The sequence below is a fragment of the Pogoniulus pusillus genome, chromosome Z, assembly GCF_015220805.1.
Source record: "Pogoniulus pusillus isolate bPogPus1 chromosome Z, bPogPus1.pri, whole genome shotgun sequence".
NCBI lineage: Eukaryota > Metazoa > Chordata > Aves > Piciformes > Lybiidae > Pogoniulus > Pogoniulus pusillus.
In genome coordinates, this window is record NC_087309.1 from 54521574 (window position 1) to 54544579 (window position 23006).

At 38.2% G+C, this 23006-nt stretch overlaps 1 protein-coding gene across 7 annotated transcripts in view; it reads left to right on the top strand.

Moving 5' to 3' along the window:
- SMARCA2 (SWI/SNF related, matrix associated, actin dependent regulator of chromatin, subfamily a, member 2) overlaps positions 1–23006 on the top strand; it is a 119946-nt gene that overhangs the window by 91637 nt on the left and 5303 nt on the right. For 5 of the 7 annotated variants that reach the window (XM_064140524.1, XM_064140527.1, XM_064140525.1 and 2 more), the window contains 3 exons: positions 9559–9776; positions 20385–20490; positions 21286–21387. In XM_064140524.1, the coding sequence (XP_063996594.1) occupies positions 9559–9776; positions 20385–20490; positions 21286–21387 (426 nt within the window). Of the gene's footprint in view, positions 1–7680; positions 7789–8444; positions 8468–9558; positions 9777–20384; positions 20491–21285; positions 21388–23006 lie in introns of those variants that run through there. The other 2 variants (XM_064140529.1, XM_064140530.1) reach the window with 2 other exon arrangements.

A 23006-nucleotide genomic window follows, 5' to 3' on the forward strand; every position in this document is an offset into this window, starting at 1 on the left:
TAGCTTCTATGGTTTGTTCCTTAAACACAGTCTATTTCTATAAGTATTTTTTTTCCTCTGTTATCAGAGAAAATGAGTAGTCTAATTTCTAGCCATACGTTTTCTCCTATTATACTCTCTTAACATTGCATGCTCCCTGTTCTTAATTGCCTCAGAGTGCCTGCATTGATACTAAGAGATCACTACAACCAGTTTTCCATGCTGTTGGAAATACCCTTAAACCATTTTCTGTCAACAGATAGATACAAGAGATGTTACAAGTTTCCACTGAAAAACAGTGAAACTGTAATGTTTTCTGAAAGCTGTTCTCTGCCCCCTTTTTCCCCCCATTATATTACTTCTATGCAAGGTATTTTAAATCTTTTCTTTTGAATTTATTTTCTCGATTTTGTTTCCATTCATTTATCTTCCACACTGTAATCTTGGAATCACAAATGCCTATTTGAGAATGTGTGAATATACCTATATAAGAGAGAAGGAGAGCAAAAGTAAGTACTTAACTTCTGCCAGCAGTCATACCACTGAGTTTACTTTTACATGGGTAAAGGTGCCAGTTTAAGCTTTGTCCTGTAAAGTTCTGTATTGCATCATTAAATATGGTTGTGTTACAGAGCACGTGTAGAATATGTGCTTACCTATAAAACAGAAGTTTCTGTTAGTCTGTTGATCAAAGGGAGAAAATTATTAATCTAGAATTTAACATTTTTCTGAGCAACTTGAAGACATCCTTGCTTTTCTGTTCCCTTGAGGACCAGGTAATTCACTCATTCTAAGGCAAGAACTTTGACTCAAAATATGAGTGATTTCACACAGGAAATCTGCTGATCATCACTTTGCAGTATAATGCTCATCTATTTTGTTTCCATAGTAGAAGATGTGGCCTGCCTTTACAGGGAACTTTCTATTAGGATAATGGTATGGAAGTCTTTGATAATGCAAAATTAATAATACTAATTTTTATATCCAGGCTAAGATTGTTAATAATGATGAAAATTGTTTATTAATATTAAATCTTGCCATAAAACTTACTTACAATATTCAAAATTCATGGTTTGGATATTTATACACAAAGAGAATAGGCAACCTAGAACACTGAAGAAATAACTAGCAACTACAACAAACATTAACCTTGTAGGAAAGAGAATCTTGCAGCCAATATGCCACGTGCTCTCAAGAGAGACCCAAGAGGCTCCTTTCTGCTACTAAGTCAGAAGGCACAATAGAATTTAGTTACAGAATTTCTTACGTTGAATATTTACTCACAAAATAGTGTTAGACGGTACCCAAACACTTGAAGGGAATTCTGTCAGTGTCTTGAAAGTCATTGCAGGCAAAGCAGAGCATAATGTGGCAGGGCAGGCAAAGCAAAAGTGAAATCAGGCATGTTGCAAAAGACTATTTATTGTTTGCCCAAACTCAGTGACCCCCTTGGCCACAGCGATTCACCAATTGAAATGCCACCTTGCCAAACCTGACCATGTTAGGTGAAGTCAGGAGCTTGCTTTCCCTTATTTGGGAGGAGTAAGTCTGGGCATGTTTTAGACCCTCAAAGTGGGTGTCTCCGAGCCTTTTGTCTTCTGTCTGCATTCTGCTTCTCCCCACCCCTAGCAGAGAGAAGGGGACCAAGTAAGCCAGGACATTTATCTTCCATGACAGTGTTGCTGTCCTGTCTTGTTTGTCCTGTCTTGTTACCTGTATCAAGTGCTTAGAATTGTCAAATTGGTTTTACTATATATGAGATTTGGCCGTGACTGGGGGCCAAATGCCCACCAAAGCTGCTCTGTTGCTTCCCTTTCTTAGATGGACAGGGGAGAGGGGAAAGTATAACTAAAGCCAGTAATAATATAGAAGCAATTTAATAGCTGCACACAGAAGCAAAAGCTAAGTGAGATGTTATTGTCTACTTCCCATCATCAGGCAGTGATCAGTCTTAGGAAGCAGGGCTCTACATGTAACAGTTGCTCTGAAGGAGAGAGGCTATCAACAGATATTCCTGCATTTCCTTCTTTCATTTTGTTCTTATATCAGAGCTGATGTCATGTGGCATGGAATACCCCTTTGGCCAGTTTGGGTCAGCTAGCTTGGCTGTGTCCCCTTCCAAGATCTTTCCCCCACCTCGTCATGCTCTTGGGGCAGGGAAACGTTGGAAAAGCACAGCTGAGATGCTTGTTCAGCAGCAGCCAAAATGCAGGTGTGTTATCAACACCCAGCTACAGGACTGCAAAATGCAGCACTAGAAAGATGCTCTGCAGAGAGTTAACTCCAGCTCAGCCAAAACCAATACACTATAGAAAAGATTTCTGTCACTGCAAATGTTAGCAAGGTTCACTAGAAGCTAATGTCATCCCAGAAAGAACTAAGACTGCAGTTTATTTCCAAAAGACTCATCTCACTGGGTATAAATCCTGCCTTTATACCAGTGTATTAGTAGGGTCTCAGAAGAAAGGGAGGCAGTGCTCACCGAATGAAGAGAGGTGCTCATAAACATTGGGAAGTTTCTTGAAATAGATTTTAAAATAATCCATTATTTCCATTGTGGAGGATTGAATTCTGAGAAATTTTTCTTAAGAAACAACGTCAACATGAGAGGTCTGTTCTTAGTTCTTGGCATTATGAGCAGCAAAACATCAGACACACTGCCAGCCTGCCAGGACATGTAACATTACAAAATAAAGATTTCATACCTTTTTTCCCAGCAGAAGAATATAATGCCTTTTTTTTTTTTTAAAGTCCATAAATTCAGCCTTATTAATTGTGGAATAAAAGATAAATTAAGATTGTATGGTAATAAGAAGCCAAAGATATTTACAACTCAACAGTGTTTTGTGAAAGACAAGGTAAACAGCAGCAGAATGGCTTGAGTTGGAAGGGACCTTAAAGATCACATCATTCCAATTTCCCTGCCATGGGAAAGAACACCTTCCACTAGATTAGGCTACTCAAAGCCTCACCTAGTCTAGTTTTAAACACTTTCAGGGATAGGGTGCCCACAACTTCCCTGGTTGATCTGTTCCAGTCTCTCACTATCCTCATAGTAAAGAGCTTCTTCCAGTGTCCAACCTAAATTCACACAGCACTCCCAAAGTCTTTTCTGCAGGGCCTCTCTCAATTCACCATTCACCCAGACTGTGTTTGTGCTTGGGATTGCCCCAACCCAGGTACAGACCTTGCACTTTGCCTTGCTGAAATTCATGAGTTTAGCATAGGCCCACTCCTCCAGCCTGTCACGGTCTCTGTGGGTAGCATCCCTTCCCTCCAGCGTGTTGCCTGGACCACACCAGCTCAGTGGTGTTGGCACACTTGCTGAAGGTGCACTCAATGCCGCTTGCCCATGTCACTGACAAAGATGTTAAACAGCACTGGTCCCAGTACTGATCTCTGAAAGACAGCACTCATTACAGGTCTCCATTTGGACCTGGAGCCTTTGAGTGCAAGGCCCGCTCCCTGTCTGCTAAGTGGTCCATCAATCTAATCTGTGTCTTTCCAATGTAGAGACCAGGATGTCATTCCAGGACAGCGTAGAACAATTCACACATGTGTGAATCGTTCAACAAAATGGTGTCTGTTGCTCTGATCCCATAATAAATTGTCAGATAAGATCTGCCCTTGGTGGTGCCATGTCTCAAAAATGACAAAAGAAGCCATCTGACTTAACTGTTTATTAGTTGTCAGATATGCATGTGTTTCTGATTTTTTTAATTAATGTAAAATTGTAAAATAAACAATGTCTTATATGACTGGAAGAGAGTAAATCCTGCAATGTTGTAGAATTCTTCTTCTTTCTTTACTTGGCATCTGGTCTTTGTAGCTTCGTTGCAGCTTGTTTCCTCCTGTTCTGTGACGTTTCTTTGTGGACCTGAATGGAATGTATTTGTTACCAGAAATATAGTGATTATCCCTAAATCTTTTTCAGAAATTTTAAGCAAATTAATCAGCCATTTTAGCAAATCATTAAAAATGGAGAAACAATATTTATGTCAGAAGGACAACAGAGTGACATTTCCCTCCAGCGAAAGATCTGTTGTAGATCAAAGAAGGAGGATGTGGAAGCCAAACCCACAGTACAAACTAAGCCATAACAACTTCAATTTTACTTTCTTTCTAAACTATGATATTTCAAGCAAGATAGAATATTTCCAGTTGAAGGACACAGAAATGTTATGCTGTTGACTAAATTCAATGCTCGTTATTTTAAAGGAGTTTAGCAAAAGGCGAGAAAGGTAATCTCCCCCACCTGCCCCTAGCACCTCTCAGAAAAGGTAATTTCCTCTTGCAATTATTTTTCCTTGCCCCCTGTCCTAGGGAAGATAATCTACTTTGTCAAGAAGGCAAGCATAACTGAAGTACCAATTATCTCCCAGTACTTCTGTCTGTATGTTGTCCTCTGCAATGCTGAAATAGGCTTTCCTAGGTCAGAATTCTGAATAGGTTAGGGAGAGAAAATACTGATAAAAAAATAAAAAGAATAAAATCCTTCCCCTTACACTCTTCCTTACTGAAAAACTTAGCCACTAAATTCTCCAGAATCTTACCAGTACGGTAAACACACACATCTCCATCATACTGAACAAGATAAAGGGGAAAAATTTGAGGCATCTCTGCCCTGATAGATTTTACTTCAAGATGGATTGCTTGTGATCTGAAGCTAGGAAACACATATCTACCAACAACTGGTTTTATGTGCTGGTGAAAATTGCACATACCAGATTATTCACAAATGGAAAGACAGATACCAAGTAAGATATACTGTCTAGGAATTTGAGGGAAAACAACAACAAAACCAACTAAGCAAAACAGAAACAAAAACAGAACCACAACAGAAAGTTCAGTGTTACTTCATTTCTGCTTAAGTACCGAATGGAGACTTTCTCACATGGAGGGAAATGAGTCAGCAGTAAAAGCAAGATAAAAATCAAAGTATTCTGTAATTCTTGGCCTTTGGCAGATCTTTAGTCTGTACTCTGTCTTAGTTTAGTCCCAGCTAAAATGGTCACCAGACCTGTTGTGCAATAGTAGCCAGAAAGGAGAAGAAATTAAGTTAACATAATTGTTCATCAATCCTTGCAATTCTCTTAATGTATTTAGTGATTGCACTACTGGTAGAGTATCTTATGCCCTTTTACCTATCAAGTAGCATAGTGTTCTCCTTCAGTGTTTATCTGTAGTATGCTATGTTGTGTCATAGCAAAAGATAATTAGTTACAATTTAAGGGAACTTGCTTTAGAAAGCCAAGAAATAATTCCTATGTGTGGAAATTAGAAGAGCTTCAAACATCAGGAACATAACTGTTGAGAAATTAAACAGGAGAAATGTGTTTTGAAGAGTTCTTTTGGAGGTGAACTTCAGGGTGGAAAGCTGAAGTCTTTATAACTTGTCAGGTGTAATCTGAGAACAAAAATGTAAAAGAGGGATAGGATTTGAAGCAGACAAGAGAAATGGGGAAATTCTCTTGGAATATCAGTACAGGACTTGAAGGATTATGCTGAAGAGAGACATTGGTACGGGCAGGTAGATGACATTTTAGTCCTTCCAGTGTTTTTTTACACTTATTCTGTGGAATTCTTGTACTTCTTTCTTCTCTTCCAAATTGATTCATTTCCAAATTTTTCAAAGCTAACTACTGCTTAACTAGTCTTTAAGCTTGTAGCAATAGTGTCCAGTTTTTCAGATGGAGAAATAAAACGTGTCACATTTGATCTTAAGGTTGTTTTTATGGCACTTGTGCAGCTGTATCCATGTTCACTAAGGCAACTGGACATCTCAATACAGCCATTTACCTTTATGAAGAGGAACGTGTAATTGCAGGCATCAATAGAAAGACCAAAGGTCTTAAAAGTAACTTCTGCTTGATTTCTTGTCTTTGTTGGCAGGGGAGAGAAAGGGAGGGCAGGGTGTTCTTTTCAGGGGAGGACAGCTGGTTTTCTTCAACCCATGTTTGGTATGCTCTTTCTTAAAATTCTGTCTCACTTAGAATCCTGTGTACTCTAAGCTCTTTAGCAAGGAAATGGTTTTGTGCACACGGACCAGGATATAGCAATAACATTCAGAAACCTGAATGTTTTGTGAGTGTGGACTTAGCACTATTTTCTCAGATTTCTACTGGCATCAGTTGCTCAACCCTTTGCAGAATTTGACATTGAATTTTCACAGTTTTCTTTCAAAAAATTCAGTCACCAAACTTTACTGTACTCTTTTGTTCTGCTTCTTTAAGGGAAGGAAAGCGTTAAATATGTATTTGTATACTATTTTCCTCGGCTCTGTTGCTGTTCACCTCTCTAATCCAGAAGCATTTGAGCATGGGGAGACATCTCTGCTATCTTGCACTCTCACACAGCCCATCATCTGTCAGGCACTGGAGATTTATGTCTAGGATTTGTATCATCATACTGCTTAAGGTTTGGAAGGACATTCCCCTGGGTGTGGCTCTTCAGTCCTAGAACAGTAATCTTTTCTAACAAAGAGCTCAGTCAGATTAATTAGTTTAGTAAACATTTTGTGGGTCTTACACACATGTGTGGATTGTATACAGAGAGCTTGAATGGATCAGTGTAGTACAGTTTTCAGCCATCTTTTGAGGCAGCATAAATCATACAGGTTTAGATTTCAGTATCAGTTTATATGCAAAACAGATTTGCTGCTTGAGACTACTGTTAGGAGTCACACTGACAACATTTTTGGTCTGCTGGTATTGTCACACTGATTTTCAAGTGGTATCACTACAATCTTAGATTAAGGAGAAGTGTCCGAGTTTCTAATCATGGATACACATTTTGAAAGCTGAGTATGGTAATTGATTGATACATTATTAGCTAAGCAGATAGTCTAGTATTTGTTTGCAGATCCATAGTATGCTAAGAATCAATTTGCTGCCTACTAAATTTTTAAGAGTGCAAGAGTGTATGTCAGTGTGGTTGGATTGTTTTGTTACTGTTTGCTTGGATTTTTTTTCCAGACTACGCTGCTGCATGTAGTATTTTAGAAATATTTTTATCTTTTCTTTTTGTCCTGTTGTTGTTGTCTTGTTTTTTTTTCCAGAATAGTACCCTACTCTAAGCAGTACTTTCATGTAGAATTATAAAATGACGTGTTAGTGAACTCTCTGCTGACAGCACCACTGTCATTTTTTTTGGTGGTAGAAAATTTGTCATGCAAACAAAAACATAAAAATATTTTAGTTAAGCGAATGACAGTTTTCAGGAGGACAGCAAAATGCTACCGAAGGCAGCAAAATGGTAACTTGTTTTGTTTCTCCTTTAAAAAAAAAACTGTGAATCTGAGTGCATTTTTTTTTTTACCAGTTTGAATAACCAAAACCTAATCTGTTCACTGCGGAGGAATAGGAATACATTTTCTGCAATAAATGTGTCTTTAAAATGCATGCAACCTATTCTGGTTTTAAAATCATACGTGAAATTGTCTGATTTCTCTATTATAATTAAAATGCTAGCAAGAATCAGTAATTGCCTAGCTATAAAACTGATTTAGATGCCTAGAATAATAAGGGGAGAAATATGATAAGTAGTTGTCAATATTAAAGCAGGCTGAAAGAAGGCTTCAGGCCTTGTAGTAGGTAGAATGAAACAGCAGATTTGAGTATCCACAATCCTTTCAGTATTAAATTTTCAGTAAAATAAAATTACTTGTATATGAAAACATAGCCTTTCCCCAGCTCTCTTTTTTTTCCTGATCAGCTGATGAAGAGACTAGCAGCTCGCTGCTTTGCTGGCTTGTTAATTTTATCCCCACTAACTGTGATTTCCGATAGCCGGCCTGCTGATAGTGGTAAGGTAAATATCCTTTTTCATTGCCGTCTTGAAGATTCAGGAGAACTACATCACAGGCATGTGTAGGTGTGTAACACATCAAAAGTCGTTGTTCTCTGTAATTCACTGTACAACTGAGTGCTTAAGGAGAACAATGATATTAACTGTTGACAGCCTTGCATGCTGTGTGTATTATTAGCTTTTCTAGCTTCCAAGATATGCAGAGAAATTTCCTTTTCTTAATCTTTGTTAGCTGCAGTGGTTTATAGTATGCATCCTGCTTTAGCCAAATGAATATTAATGAATTCGTGTGCAGGTTATTTTTTTTTCCTCCTTTTTTCTTTCTAACTCATCAGATCTCAAGCCTCCTTCGTAGTGGGTTATCTGAGCAGTGTGGAAGCATGATATAAATTGTCTTTTGATTATTAAGGCCTAGTTTCAGGCTGTCCCTCAGGATTCTGTGTTCGTGTTTTTTCTGTGGATTTGCACATCGGAGGATGCAGACTTTGAAATCTCTCTCGTGTTTTTAAAATGCCAGGTTGTTTTCTGTTGTGCACCAGGTTTTCTTCATAAATTGTTTTCAAGAGACATTATACACAATTGAGAAAAATAATGTCTGGGATGTAATCACTCTTTTTATATTGATTGTTATGCTCACATGATCATAAATATTAGCCATGTTTGGTGCTGTGGAGAAATGAAGGTAATTGCCTTATGATTAGAGCTCTTTCAGCTACGAGAAAGGATTGATTAGCATTTGCATGTACTCAAGGCAATTTTGAGATGCAAAAGGGACAAATATCAACATCAGTTATGTTCTGAGAAAGCATTAATCAGAGAGCCTAGTTTTAAAGGGGGTTTTGTGTTTTTTTGTTATCATTTCAGTTCTCTTATGACTCCGTATTTTTATTTATTTTCTTTTGTTGGCTTTCCCCAATCAAGAAAAGTTCAGTTTCCTGCTTTATCACATGGATCTGATATTCAGTGTATGAAACAGGTTCCCATTATTTCTGGTTTGTGGTTTTGTGGTATTTTTCTTTGTCCCTCTGCATAGTGCTGCTGAGCCTGGTTAAAAGAATACATCCAGGTAATGGAAATGTTCGTGACTGTGCGGGGGGGTTGGTTTTGTGTTTTTGCAGGTTCTTTTGCATCCCATGTTGCAAGTACTTTATACTGTAGAATGCTGTACTGTCAGTGATTCTGTCTGTTTGCTGCTTATTGTTCTAGAAGAAAATTTCATGTTTTAGAAATAGCTTTAATATTGGGCAATTTGGAATTTGCTTAAACTATTAGGAAGAGAAGTTGAGCCATTACTACATAAAGCATCCGTGTGTTTACTTTGTGTGTACAAAGAACTGTGTGTGAACTGGCTTTGGGAGCTGAGCGCAGTTTAGACTGTTCTGCTTGAAAACATAAAATATCAAAGTTTATTTTGCATGATATGTAAGCCAGAACTGCCACTGACATGAGCAAGTAGGTGTTGGTTGTGCACTTTCTGACAGTACCACTGGCCATTATGGTGTATGAAACTGTGAGTTGCTGTAGAATTCCAGGTTCAGATAAATGCACACCTGTTTAGATGACAGTAGGATTCTTAGAACAAATAACTGTTTCCGGTTTGTTTAATTGCCATTAACTCCATTTTTTGTTGTACTCTTGTTTATAAGGAAGCTGAACATTTGAAGCTGAATTATATGCATCCAGTGGGGTTATGGTTTTGGTTTTAAAACAGTTTATTTTTCTTTGCAGTTATCTTTTGTTTTAAAATCATATTTTTGAATGCATGGTTGGTAGGCAATTGAAGACGGCAATTTGGAAGAAATGGAAGAGGAAGTCCGGCTGAAAAAAAGGAAGAGACGAAGAAATGTGGATAAAGATTCTGGGAAGGAGGATGGTGAGAAAGCAAAGAAAAGAAGAGGCAGACCTCCTGCGGAAAAATTGTCACCCAATCCACCCAAACTGACAAAACAAATGAATGCTATCATTGATACTGTGATCAACTACAAGGACAGGTGAGCCTGGAAATGATCTCTCCCTTTCTGTTCATCTCTTTACTTTTTAGCAGCTTCACTCTTACATGAAGACTTGCTGACACAGCATTTCTGAAAAGTAATTCCATTTAGGCCCTGATCCTGTGAGTCTCACTCTTTGCAGAGGATTTGTAGAAGACTCATTTGATAGAAAGTTGTTGAAACACAAATGCAAAAACAAGATGCTGCCTTAGAAATTAAATCATTCTGCTCAGGAGCTGTACTTAAGAACACTTAGCTTGAGCAGGGATTTCCTTCAGTTTAGTGGTGCAGTGTGTGTTATTGGTCAACTACATGGCTACAAACTTACGCATGTGTCTGACCATGATCTGAAAGACTGCCCAAAAGAGTTAGGGCTCATGTTACGAGTGTATTCAGCTTGCTTTGACTCTTAACTAACAGAATAGCTGTTAGTTGAAGGAAAAATGCTCTTTGGGTATTCCAGCCAGGGTTGCACAAGAGCATCTCTTTGTTTTTTGGATCCCAGGCCTTGACCTGTCTCCTAAAGTCAAGCACCTCTCATCTTTAAAATGGCAAGTAAAATTACTTCCTTTATGCTTCACTAGGGGACAGCTACTACCAGTGACTGATAGTTACTGAGAAAGTTAAAGATTTTTGCTTGTTGCTTGTGTGACAGGAGATTCATACCTGATCTTTGTCAGACAACCATTGTTCTATTATGTAGCAACAAGGCATACCTCCCTCACCCATTTATGCAAGGCAGAGTTGGTTCCGTTAATAAGTGGATGGAGCTCTATTCTGTTGGGTGTTAGAAATGCCTGTTAAATTGAGCTCTTCTCCCTGAGCTGTGCAGAAGAGTTCAAGCTTCCTGTATTCTGATTTTTTGTAGCATCAAACTACCCAATCTGTGAAAGCTGGGACAGAACAGAATTATAAATTTAGACATCAGGAAGTGTTAATATCTTAAAAATTCTGGAGTTACAGTTGTTCCACAGCTTTTCAGTGTTTCCAGATTGAAGATTAAGTGGCTTTTGAGCACTGGAACCCTTTGGAACCGTTCTGCTTTGTTAGGGTTCATGTTTGTTCAGCTCTGGTCTTTCGTGTGTGTTAAGGGAATTGGGGTAAGTACAGAGAGACAGGTTAATTAGAAGAAAAGTAGGCTATGAACTTCATCTGGGGGACAAAGTGTTTTTTCATCTATCTAGTATTTGAACACTTTACATCATCTTTGTGTTCTGCTTAATTTTTCAATATTAAAAGATGTTACATGGCACTTAGTGCCATGGTCTAGTTGAATGGATGGAGCTGGGTGATAGGTTGGACTGGATGATCTTGGAGGTCTCTTCCAACCTGGTTGATTCTATGATTCTGTATTGCATTTCTGTTCTGTGGAAGTCTAGAGGGCTGATCCGGACTACAGAGAGCTAGTTGTGTCCCTAAAGCTGGTCAATTGGTACTCATTGAAAATTTCATTGACTTTGACCTGATTTATTTTGTTAAAACAAATTTTGCCGTCTTCACTAGGTTTTGTTGCAGTTAATAAGCCATCAGACAAAAGAATTAAGAGAACTGAAAAAATCTGTGTGCTTTATCTCCCTTGCTTTTAAGAAGAGCTCTGTGTGGATAGAGAACCACTTTTCTGTTGTTAGAATAATTCTTTAAAAAAAAAAACTAAAACAAACAAACAAACACCTTTTTCCATGGTGCCCACGGAAATCTGGAGTACCGACTGGTTACATTCATGTGGTGAACCTGTATAACGTTGATGGAGAGAAGAATTCTGCAAGTACTTCCTGTTTTGTGTTTGACTTCTGTTGTAGGCATTTGGGAACAAGCACAATCCTTTCCTTTCTTATTTAAACAGTATTCAACAAAGTTGGCTGAGTTGCTTGTGTCTAGGAAAGCTAATGGCTACAATAATACAAGCAGTTAGCTCTAGTAAAATAAAGTTTGTGCTACATAGTTATTATATAAAACTCAGAATAATGATAGACAAATTAGCAGTATTTGAAGTAACTATTTGAGGTAAACATTCTGTGAATCTTCAGTGTAGAGAAATGTAGCATTTGATTCTTTGAAAAGGAAATTCAGAGGTAGATACCCAGCTACTTGCAAACGATAGTTAACTCCATGCAAGACACTGTAAGTTAGTAGGGAGGTCAAATTACTATTTGTCTGTCATGTTCTCATTGTAAATCAAAGCTTTCTCTTTAGATTCTTCCTCTCTTACACAGTGCTATGCAGCATTTCCTGTATTTCCTTTTATTCCCTTCCCACATCCCAATCTGATGCTAGTTTTAATGAGACATTCCATTAACATTCTAATTCCATTAATGAAGTTTAAACCTGGTTACAGAGCATAGCTGCAAGCTGAGATTTTTTGCATTTTTCTAGAGAACTGGTTTCAAATTGAAAGACACAAAACTTTACTGGCAACCTAACTTCATTAGTTTCCTGGGATTCTGGTAACTGGGATGACTTCCGTGTAATACAAAAATATGAAAAAAAAAAAGACAGAGATGTGAAAATGTTCCCTTTGAGCTGTTTGAACTCCTTTGGTATGAGAGCTGTTGAGGTGCTTGTCAAATTGCCAACACTTACTTCTTGCAGGAATGCTATGCTTTGGATTCCATTATTGGGTGATGTACCCTAAGCTTTTCTTCATGTTGATAGGCATTTCTTCATCATACTTTTATACTGATCTTTATTAATCTTGAAGCAAATAGTTTTACCTTATTTCGAAGAACTGTGGGGTAAGTGCTCCAAATCATTAAGTAAAAAATGCATGTTGAGTTCACTGCTGTTTTTTTAAACTACATCCCCGCTTTTGTTAGTCTGCTCTTACATATGAACCCATAAAGCAAATTGCTAACTGTAGGTACAAAGCAGTGCTGTAGGTCTAGAGCAGTATAACAAATGAAGTCTTTTAGTCTTTTCTTTTTTTCCTCTTCTGTACTCCTTTGCCATAATAGACGACGCTGAGTTAGTCGAGGTTTCACCTGTAAGTGCTTAGAATGGAGAATAAATCTGCAATGAAGCAAAATCAAGATGATCACCTCTTCTAGAAGATTTCCCTGCCCACCTGTAGAAGGGAGATTGGGCTAGATTACCTTCAGAGGTTCTTTCCAATTCAAAACATTCTCTAATTCCTTGGTTTAAGAAAAGCTTTTGTCAGAATACTACAGAATAATTGTAAGCTAATATGAAAGAAAGTGAAGATCTAAAGGTAAACTTGCTAATCTGAATGAAAGAAAAGAAAAAGGTGAAACTGAAGACACTTCAGTTTCAGGAATTATTAAACTGGAAAGAAGATTCCACAAAAACTCTTGAAGAATTGGTGATGGCATAGATCATACTATGTTAATTATATATATTAAAAAATAGGATTGTCCTAGCCAAAATAAAGTTTTGAAACATGGTATTGGTAGAGGACTGAACACAATTAAGTCCGGTGTGAAAGAACTGGCATTAAATGTAGTGCATCAAAGTGCATTATAGGGTACTTACAGACTAGAAGTTCAAAATATTTCTTTGAGATGGAAAATCATGTGGAACTGTCAGAAAAATAATTATCTAGGTACTGAAATCATTGACCAAAGCTAATTATGAACCATCAGTGTATTTCAGCTATAAGACAACAAGAGCCTGGTCCTTATATACTGAATATGTGGATGAGGCAATACTCCTTATGTGTATGCCATTATATATGGCATCATTAATGCTTTCGAGTTGTTGTATATAGTACTGAAATAATTTTCCATAAAAGAAAGAATAGTTTACACTGAGATAAGTATAAATTATTATTTCAGTGATAACATGGGAGAATCTTTCAAGAGGAAACAGGTTTGTTTGTTTGTCCAAAGACTCCAAAGACAGCACAGTCCCTAGAGGGGAAGATGATTGCTTTCAGTAAATTTGCCTGGACCAGAAGGAAAGTCTAAACACATGGCAAGTGTGGAAATACATACAATACAGTATGGAGACGACAAAGAGATCACCAGTGTAAACATTCATGAATAAGTTCAAGTTGTTAACAGAGTTATAGAACCTTCCCATATAGAATAGTGAGGCAGAAATACTTAACGATTTGGGCTTTGTCTTTTTGATTAAAAAAAGTGATACGTGGTTATTAACAATGCCAAAGCTCTACACTGGGCAGAGCTTTCCAGTTAAGACAGTTGATCCAGAGTCTGTGGTGTAAAGCATTTCAGTTTTGCAGACTTCCATTTGCAATGATATACTGTAATATGGAATTTTGTTGCACTTTTTAAATTAAGATTTAGAGGGTTTTGCAGCCTTACACTTAGTTTTAATCTTGCAGTGTAAACCACATATTTTAGGAGAGAGCAAGCTGAAATGCATTAATCCTGCATTATTGTTACACTTTCTTTTTTCCACTTTTAACCTGTCTTTTCCTTCCCACTGAGATTAGGAATGCCTGTAGAAATGGAATCATAGAATAGAATCATAGAATGTCAGGGGCTGGAAGGGACTTCCAAAGGTCATCTGGACCAGCCCCCCTGCCAGAGCAGGTCACTTAGAGCAGATCACACTGGAACACATCCAGACGGTTCGTAAATATCTCCAGAGATAGAGACTCCGCAACCTCCCTGGGTAGCCCATTCCAGTGCTCTGTCGCCTTCACAGTGAAAAAAAAATCCTCCTCGGGTTCACATGGAACCTCCTATGCCTCAACTTCTGCACATTGCCCCTTGTCCTGTCACTGGGCATCACTGAGAATAGTCTGGCTCCATCCTCCTGGCACTCACTCCTTACATATTTATAAACATGGATGATGAGGTCACACTTTAGTTGTCTCCTCTCCAAGCTGAAAATCCCCAGCTCACTCAGTCTCTCCTCATAAGGAAGATGTTCACCTGCATTAAACATTTTTGTGGCTCTGTACTGGACTCTCTCAAGCAGCTCCCTGTTCTTCTTTAGCTGGGGGGCCCATAACTGGACACAATATGTTAAATAATATGTGAAATATGTATGTTGTGTTTTCAGAAGGCCAAATTAATTTTTATAACCAGTTTAAATGCTTTTGCGTTTTGTAAACGGGGATAATTTTACTGGAGATGGACATTCTTCCCAGAGTGAGGAATATGTATGCCAAATTTGAGCCCCAGCTGTTGATTTTGCATCATGCATATGCAGGCTTAGTCCTCCAAGCTATCGTTTTCCTCTTTTGAATATTCTTCTTTGTATTTTATTTCAGAGGAAGACAAACTGTAAGTGTAGCTTTGATTTCTTGATTGTTAAAATTTATTGGAGAAAAGGAATGACACTTCATACCTTGTAATTCTCCAGTTTGACTACACAACCACTGTCTTTCTTTGCCTTGCATCAGAGTCCCATGTTTCCTGTCAAGGTGTCAGCTTGATGCTGCTGCTAGTTTGTATTACTTTTGTTTGGATAGGAGCAGCTGACTTCGGGAGTCCTGTGACACTAATAGCTCTGTTATATACAGTGACTTTGATTGGTGAGCAACCTGCTGTCTGCTCTTGTTGTGAGACTTAAAGTAAGGACTGGTATGATGTACTGGTTAATTTCAGAAAGCCTTCCTGACTGTTGGCCACATTTTAATATAGCAGATAAAAAAATTGGAGGGTGCAGTTGTTGTGCCCTGACCCTGTGCCCTGCTTGGCAGTAGACTTCCCCTGTGATCTTACCATTTAAGCCTGTGATGCTTAGCATTTTGCTCAGTGCATCATTAAAGCCAAAAGTTTGAATTCTTGCCCATAGTATTGTGATTTTGACAGGACATAGCTCAGAAAGAGTATTTTTCTTTGCGTGTGAACTGGATTTTAGTCAGACCATTTCCAGCTGTTTTCTCAAGTTGCCAGTTTTTAACTGTTGTAAAATGGTGAGTAATGTAATTAGTTATTGCTAATCTAAGTAGTAATTAATTATGCCAATTGGTACTCTTTCAAACATGCAAACCAGATAATTCTTATTTATAGGCAAACCAAAGGTATGGACTTCAAAGCCACATGTCAAAACCAGGAATTTTATTTCCTAATATTTTCCCCCACTTTCATTTCAATGATCGGGACAGGACCACTATGCATTACTGCAGTCAGTTTCAAAAAGGAAGAATTATTAACTACATTTATAAAAAGTTAATCATCTCCCTACGTAGCTGAGTTAGTGTTGGAAGTTGTTAAATGCTGAGGTACAAACTCGCTATCAAGTTTTCCTCCCACACTCATAGAGGCTTAAAGAGCATCTTTGTGTGTTGCGTTTGATTAATTGTATTTTTGTGATTCTGTTTGTGCGTGCTCTGGCTGGGGCAAGTGTGCAGGACTCTTGATTCTACCCACTCTAAACTGAATTTCAGTATTTCTTAAAGGTATGAAATGTTTCAGAAATATGAAAACATCTTGCAGTTTCAGCTTCCTAGGTGTCTCTTCTTTGGATATCAGAGAACACTGACTTCTGACCAGGCCAGTGGTCACTTCTGGCCTCGTGCTGCCAGGGAGAACAGATACAAAAAAAAAGCCTTGTAAAAATGAGCATAAGTCCACCCACTGACTAAATGCTTCTGTGCGCCTTATTAGCAGTTTGTCAAAAACGAGAGTGAACCAGAAACACTGAGCGCAGAATTCATCTAAGCAAACATATCATTTTCATGTGGGCAGTATTAGTGTTTTTTAACTCACGCAGCATGGAGGTATTTTTTGTGTGAGCATGCACAAGATTAGCATGTTGAGCTGATGTAGTAGCAGCGAACTGTCACTCACAGTTCTTTCACAGTTGGGTCTTTTAATGTATTCCAGTGCTCCTTCCCTTCGGCACGTGTCCTGCTAGTTGCTAGGCAACGATAAGTGGATTTTACTTTTTTTTTTTTTTTTTTTACTGCACATGATTTTTATGTTCTGGCTGTTGTTATTTTCTAATTACAAAAATGGGGACAGGGAATAAAATCAAGAATTTATTCATTGAAATTACTGATTTCCTCCTGTTATGTCCACAACACAACCATTTGAGATTATGTAAGAAGAGGTTGCATGTATTTACAGCGTAGATGCACATATACAAAAGGAGCAGAATGCAGCATTTCTTTGTGAGAGGAGGTTCAATAAAAATGGTAGAATAAGATGCTGTTGGTCTCGGTAGACAAGATCACACAGTATTCTTCTGTCTGTTGCTGTTTCATGCTCTTAGTGATTTTTTTTATTTCATGGCCTTGAATGATTCTCACTAATTAATTACATCAAGCAAACGCAGGAAGATTTTCTGTGGAATTCTTAATTTAATAGAATGCGTGGAAAAAATTGCAGCCAGCAGGAATTAGGAAAATAAGATATTGCTGTTAAATAATTTACTGTTGTATCTTTAATACCAAATACAATGTAAGGGTGGTGGTATGTATGTAGAAAGAGAAAAAAAATTATATAGCCATGAGGTAAAAAGATGAAAATAATCAGAGGGTTTTTTAAATAGTACAAATATCCTGTCATGTTTTGAAATTTTATCAAAATTAGATTATTAGTATGTTTCTTTTTATCATTCTGTTTATTGTTAGAATCTGAAATGTAGCTGAAGCAAGACGAGCATCAGTGATTTAGTAATTTTTCTTCAGTATATATTTCTTTTTAAAGAAAGCTGCTGAAGTTTAAAACACAGCAATAATTCAGTCCTTCTGCATAGCAAATCCAGATTCACACTGCACTAAGTTCTGAAAGCAGCTTTCGCATGTTTTCAAGTATGAGCTTGCGTGTATATCCTTGTGGCAGTACACCCAAAACCTCTCTCACCCCCTCCCATTGAGTACAGGTCTGTTAAAATGAGTACAGGTTTGAGAAGTCAAGGATGCAGCAGATCAGGATGTAACAGAAAAAGGTGGAAGTCCTAGCACGATTCCCACAGGAAGGTGTATGTTACAGTATGCTGTATGATGGTATGACCAGCATGCTGCTTAACTTCAGTTTTCCTCAACACCTGTGTCTTGCATATACAGGGCAACTACTGATCACATAATAAATGGCTGAATTCCCTCCGGGCTTCTTCATAATGCTCTTAAGGAATCTGAACATTTTTCAGATACAGAACCTTTTCCACAACGTTTTACTCTCATTTTACAAACGAGAATACCCTAACTTAAATTTTAGGACACCACTGGGCACCAGATATCTGATTTCTTTGAGTACTTACTGCTCTGTAAGTTCAGAGTAAATTTCATTGATCTCAAGTTATGGCTGTGTTCAGTGCTTCTTTTTATTAACAAAAAATCCCCCCCCAGTCTTCAATTTACAGATAGATAGAAACAGTTTTCGTCAGTTGTATCCTGTGCAGTTAACGCATTGATTTTGGTTGTATTGCTTGCCCTTTGAGAAGGCAGTATGTGCTGAAGACCAGTTTTGTTGTGTGACGTGACATAGTCACTCACATAGATCATTGGCAGGATTGGTGCCTTTAAATGCATGGTATGAACACTTCCCACTTCAACAGAGGAAATAACAAAAGCAGTGGATTTGTCTCTTCGGTGTAAGTCGGCACCAAAGAAGATGGGATTTGCAATGGTCTGAGTTTCACAGTTCTTTTTGGCAGGAGAACACTAGTAAGGTGATTGACAATTACTTGGTCGTTTTGTGATTTCCTCTCATTTCTGTGACAGTGTTTCCCAAATAAATGAGTTCTGTTGCGTGGAGTTGCGATTAACAGCCGGGAGTGTGAGATGGTCTGTTGCCTATCTGCTCCAGCAGTCGTGTGGGTTAGGTTTCACTCTCACCCTGCCTGGCAGAGATACACAGAAAGCCACTTTGTTTCACTGTGCAGCAGCAACACCCTCAAGACCCTTTGCGCATGTGCTGTTGTCTTGCAATCTAAGAGGCAGCCTGGCAGTCAGTGCTAAGCAGGCAAGGGGAGTGGCTTCTGCTGCTGCAAATGAGACACAAGTCAGAGGGAGAAAGAAGCTTTCTCACTGGATATTAGAAAAACTCTAACTGCCAGTTGGTGCCCATGATACTAGTTAAACAGCACTGGTTAGCAAGCAGCGATTAGAATATCTGCGTTATCCTCTCTGGTGCGGGGTGGATAATGAGCAGCAATGTTCAGGACTAAACGGAGTACATTAAGAAACTTTGGATTAGATGAGAAACGGTTACTTAGGAAATGAGGAAATTCTGTTTATTCCTGTTTGTTCGTTGGTCTCTCATGTCCATAACAAAAAGTAGCGTCTTCTCTAATTCTCATGCTACTTCAGTCATTAAGAAATGCATAAGATGCAGTGGGCATGAAGGGCAGAGCTGATCTGGACTTCACAGTATCATCAGGGTTAGAAGAGACCTCACAGATCATCAAGTCCAACCTTTTACCACAGAGCTCAAGGCTAGACCATGGCACCAAGTGCCACATCCAACCTTGCCTTGAACGGCCCCAGGGAGGGAGCTAGGATTGTTTAGCCTGGAGAAAAAGAGGCTCAGGGGTGACCTTATTGCTGTCTACAACTACCTGAGGGGTGGTTGTGGCCAGGAGGAGGTTGCTCTCTTCTCTCAGGTGGCCAGCGCCAGAACGAGAGGACACAGCCTCAGGCTGCGCCAGGGGAGATTTAGGCTGGAGGTGAGGAGAAAGTTCTTCACTGAGAGAGTCATTGGACACTGGAATGGGCTGCCCGGGGAGGTGGTGGAGTCTTATCACCCATGGTAGAATTGCCTCAGTTTACCTTTGGTTCAGAATTATTTTAATATATCTATTAAGAACCCACAACACTGTGAAAGGTGACTGCAAGAGGGAAGGTCAAGTGTAAACCAGGACTTCTTGACCAACTCCTGTGAAGGTTTGGTATCCCTGAAGACATAAATGAAAGAAGAGAGCTCTTTTGGAGTGACTATGAGAGAAGAAAATAGATTGGGAAATGCTTATAATTGCTGTGCACAATGAATTACAACATATTTCCTCTTTAGGTGGTTTGCAACCGTGTATTATTCTTGAGAAGCCACAGTTGAGGAAAAAGCCTTTATTTGGAAATGTCAAAATAGCTATTAATAAAGGATGAATAATGGGAAATGTGGAAATCTTAGCAATTCAGAACAACTGGAAGTGATGGCAGCATTCCTAGAGTATGAAAGACTTTTAGTTAACTCATTGCTTTATTTCAGATGACTGAAGAAGTACAATCAGCAGCAGTGCTTTTTCAGTAGAGTTACAGTGATCTTCCCAGAAACCTAAGTCATTAATGGAAGTTAATTTTTTTGTTGTTGTTGTTACATATATTTACTCTGAAAGTAATTTACACCTGGAATTTAGGAAGTCGGTGTGGACAAATGGTTTGTTATGATAAGGAGGTAAATTCAGGTATTTAATTACTTGACCGAGAAAAGAAAATAAACTTATAGCAGAAGGAGAAAAGGATAAGACTGTGCTCAGCAAACCACTGCAGAATTCAGACTCAAATCCTGGTCCTGCTTCCCTAAAGCCTCCTATACATACAATGCTGTGATGATGTTGATGTGGTAAGACAACAGCACAAAGGGTATGTATTAAATTGTAAATTAATTATCTGTACCAAGTTTTTTAAAAGCAGAGCAGAGTTCAGTTTTTGTTTTGGTTTTCTTACAATTATATTGAGTATGTCTGTGTGCTTTTTGAGAGAAAGTTGCATTATGGGTTTGTTCTCGTCAACAGTTCTGGACGGCAGCTAAGTGAAGTCTTCATTCAGCTTCCATCTAGGAAGGAACTACCAGAGTATTATGAATTGATTAGGAAACCAGTGGACTTCAAGAAGATAAAGGTATGAAAGTTTTCTGGAAGTAAAGATTCCTCAGTTTCTTTTTTTATTACAGCAGGGTGATCATGAATACGTTTTAGCATGAATGCTAAAATTGCAACAAAACAAATATTGCATTTACCTGTATTTGTGGCTTAGATGTTAAACATTGTTATACACCTTGTTAGGAATTTTATTTTAGTGTATATTGCAGTTTATCACTGTCATTTCAAATTCCAATCAAAATGCAGCAATGTGACATGAATGACACTTTCAGAGATTCAAAGAGTTTTAGAGAAAACACATTTCATCATGTTTTGTGTGAAGATCTGCAGGCATGTCATCGGTAAAAGTGCAGTTTGTGCAAGGTTTTAGCAGTTCCAGGGGAATGTAGTCATCCCTAGGCTAGCACCACGTCTTGTAACAGCAAGGTCAGATCCAAATGCAGTTTGGCAGAGGAGGTTTAAGCAAATGTTTGCATGTTAGGTGAGGTTATGACTATGACTTTTCATTCATGTCATAGCTTATTTTGGTTTTGTGATACCAAGAAGAAATGGAACTCTTTAAGTGAGCTCCATTGCTGTTGTCCCTTCTGTTTTGCTGAATTTTTTACTCTATTACCCGTCTGTGGTTTTTTTATGTTAATAGTACATTTTAAGACTTCTGTTTGTTTCAAACAGGTGGTTGATTTGATGCTTAGGTAAAATCTTTTAGGAGCTTATAATGTGTCAAAATCAAATACTAATTTAGTGTCTTGTCTGCTGTTTTTCTTTCTGAAACATTGCCAATCCATACTTCATTTCCTCAACGATGCAACAGGAGAGGATTCGCAACCATAAGTATCGGAGTCTTGGAGATTTGGAGAAAGATGTCATGCTGCTGTGTCACAATGCTCAGACATTCAATTTGGAGGGATCACAGGTCTGAATGAACCACTTTGTGTTAAACATACAGGCTTCCTTTACCTAATGTTTTCAGTGCTTGAGGATTGTTACATTTTGTGTGTAAACCATGTGTTTTAATTCTTACTTTGAAGAATGCCCATATTCTTAGAATTGTCCAGAATTCACTAGACACAGCCTGCAATGTTTGCACATAGAGAAACTGGGTTTGGCTCTTCATTCTGAGATCACTTTTTTCTCATCTATGAGACTGTTTGAATCTATGGTACAAGGCTGTGCATGTGGAGTGATACATCAGCATGGTCTTACTACAGCGCATGATACAAGGAGCAGATGTTACAGCAGAGCCTAGGATGGGATGGTCAGGAAATGTGTCATAGCGAACTCTTCAATTCTGCTGATGGAAGATGCAAATTCAGGGTTTGTCCAGAGATAAAGCTTTGTGTATGAGGCTTTATATATGATACTCTGGATACTCTGGTAATTTGTTTGTTGTCATTTTGTTTTGGATTTTGTTCATGTTGAAAAATCAGTGTCTTCTTTAATAGGCAGTAACAATCATAAATCCCAGATGGGTCCCAGAGATTTAGAAGGCAGAATTTCTCATCTCACACAAATGTGTCACAGACATGGATGCACAGAGTGCTGTGAATTCAGAATAGGACATTGACACAAAAAGGAAAGATGACAAAATCTGCATGACAGATAAACGTATTGTCTCACAATGCAGTGAAACACAGAATCAGAATGATCTGAGTTAGAAGGGACCTCCAAAGGTCAACTAGTCCAGCCTCCTCTGCAGTAAGCAGGGGCATCCTCAACTAGATCAGGTTGCCCAGAGCCTGTTGACAGTGTGGATGGTTACTTTTATAGGTGAGGTCTGAAAACACAGTATTAGATTGAAACAAAGAACTTGAAGACAAATCCCACAACACGCAAGAGGATAAAAAATATGTTGACAGAAACTTGACTAAAAGTAGTCTGAAGGTCTACCAATACTAATGCATCCTTCAAAGCCTTAAACAGTTCTGATTATCCTTAGCTAAATTGGGGAGTTTATATTAAATTTTGATAATTAAAAAATAAAATGACCATGCAGTTAATTACAAAGGAGTGTTGAATACAGCTTCTCATTCTGTGATTGTTAATGCTATTTGAAGACAGAAGATGTTTTCTGTAATACATACATGCAGAATTTTTACTGTCTTCAGTTATATTCAAACAACCTATAAATAAACCAGCTAAAAATACTTTAATAGGAAGATTAATGATGACAGGAAACATGGGACAACATATTGAAATATGACCAAATATGAATCTCCAGTTTATTGCTTAGTCACATAGCAATAAAACAGCTATAAATATACAATGCTAACAAACTTTAAACAAATAAAGAAAGAAACCTCATACCAAAAAGGCTTTAGAAAATGTTAGAAGTCAGTAGAGGAAGTAAAAAGAGCTGAATGAAAATCAGTAGCCAGATGGGAAAAGCGATGAAATTATTCTCAGCAGAATGATTTGAATTGCTAGTGGGAAACCAGTCCCTTGCTAGGCAGAGGTGATACAATTTACAGAAATAATCCCAAATGAGTAGAAATGTTCAGTAGATATTGATGCCCTTTTTGGAAATAACCCAAC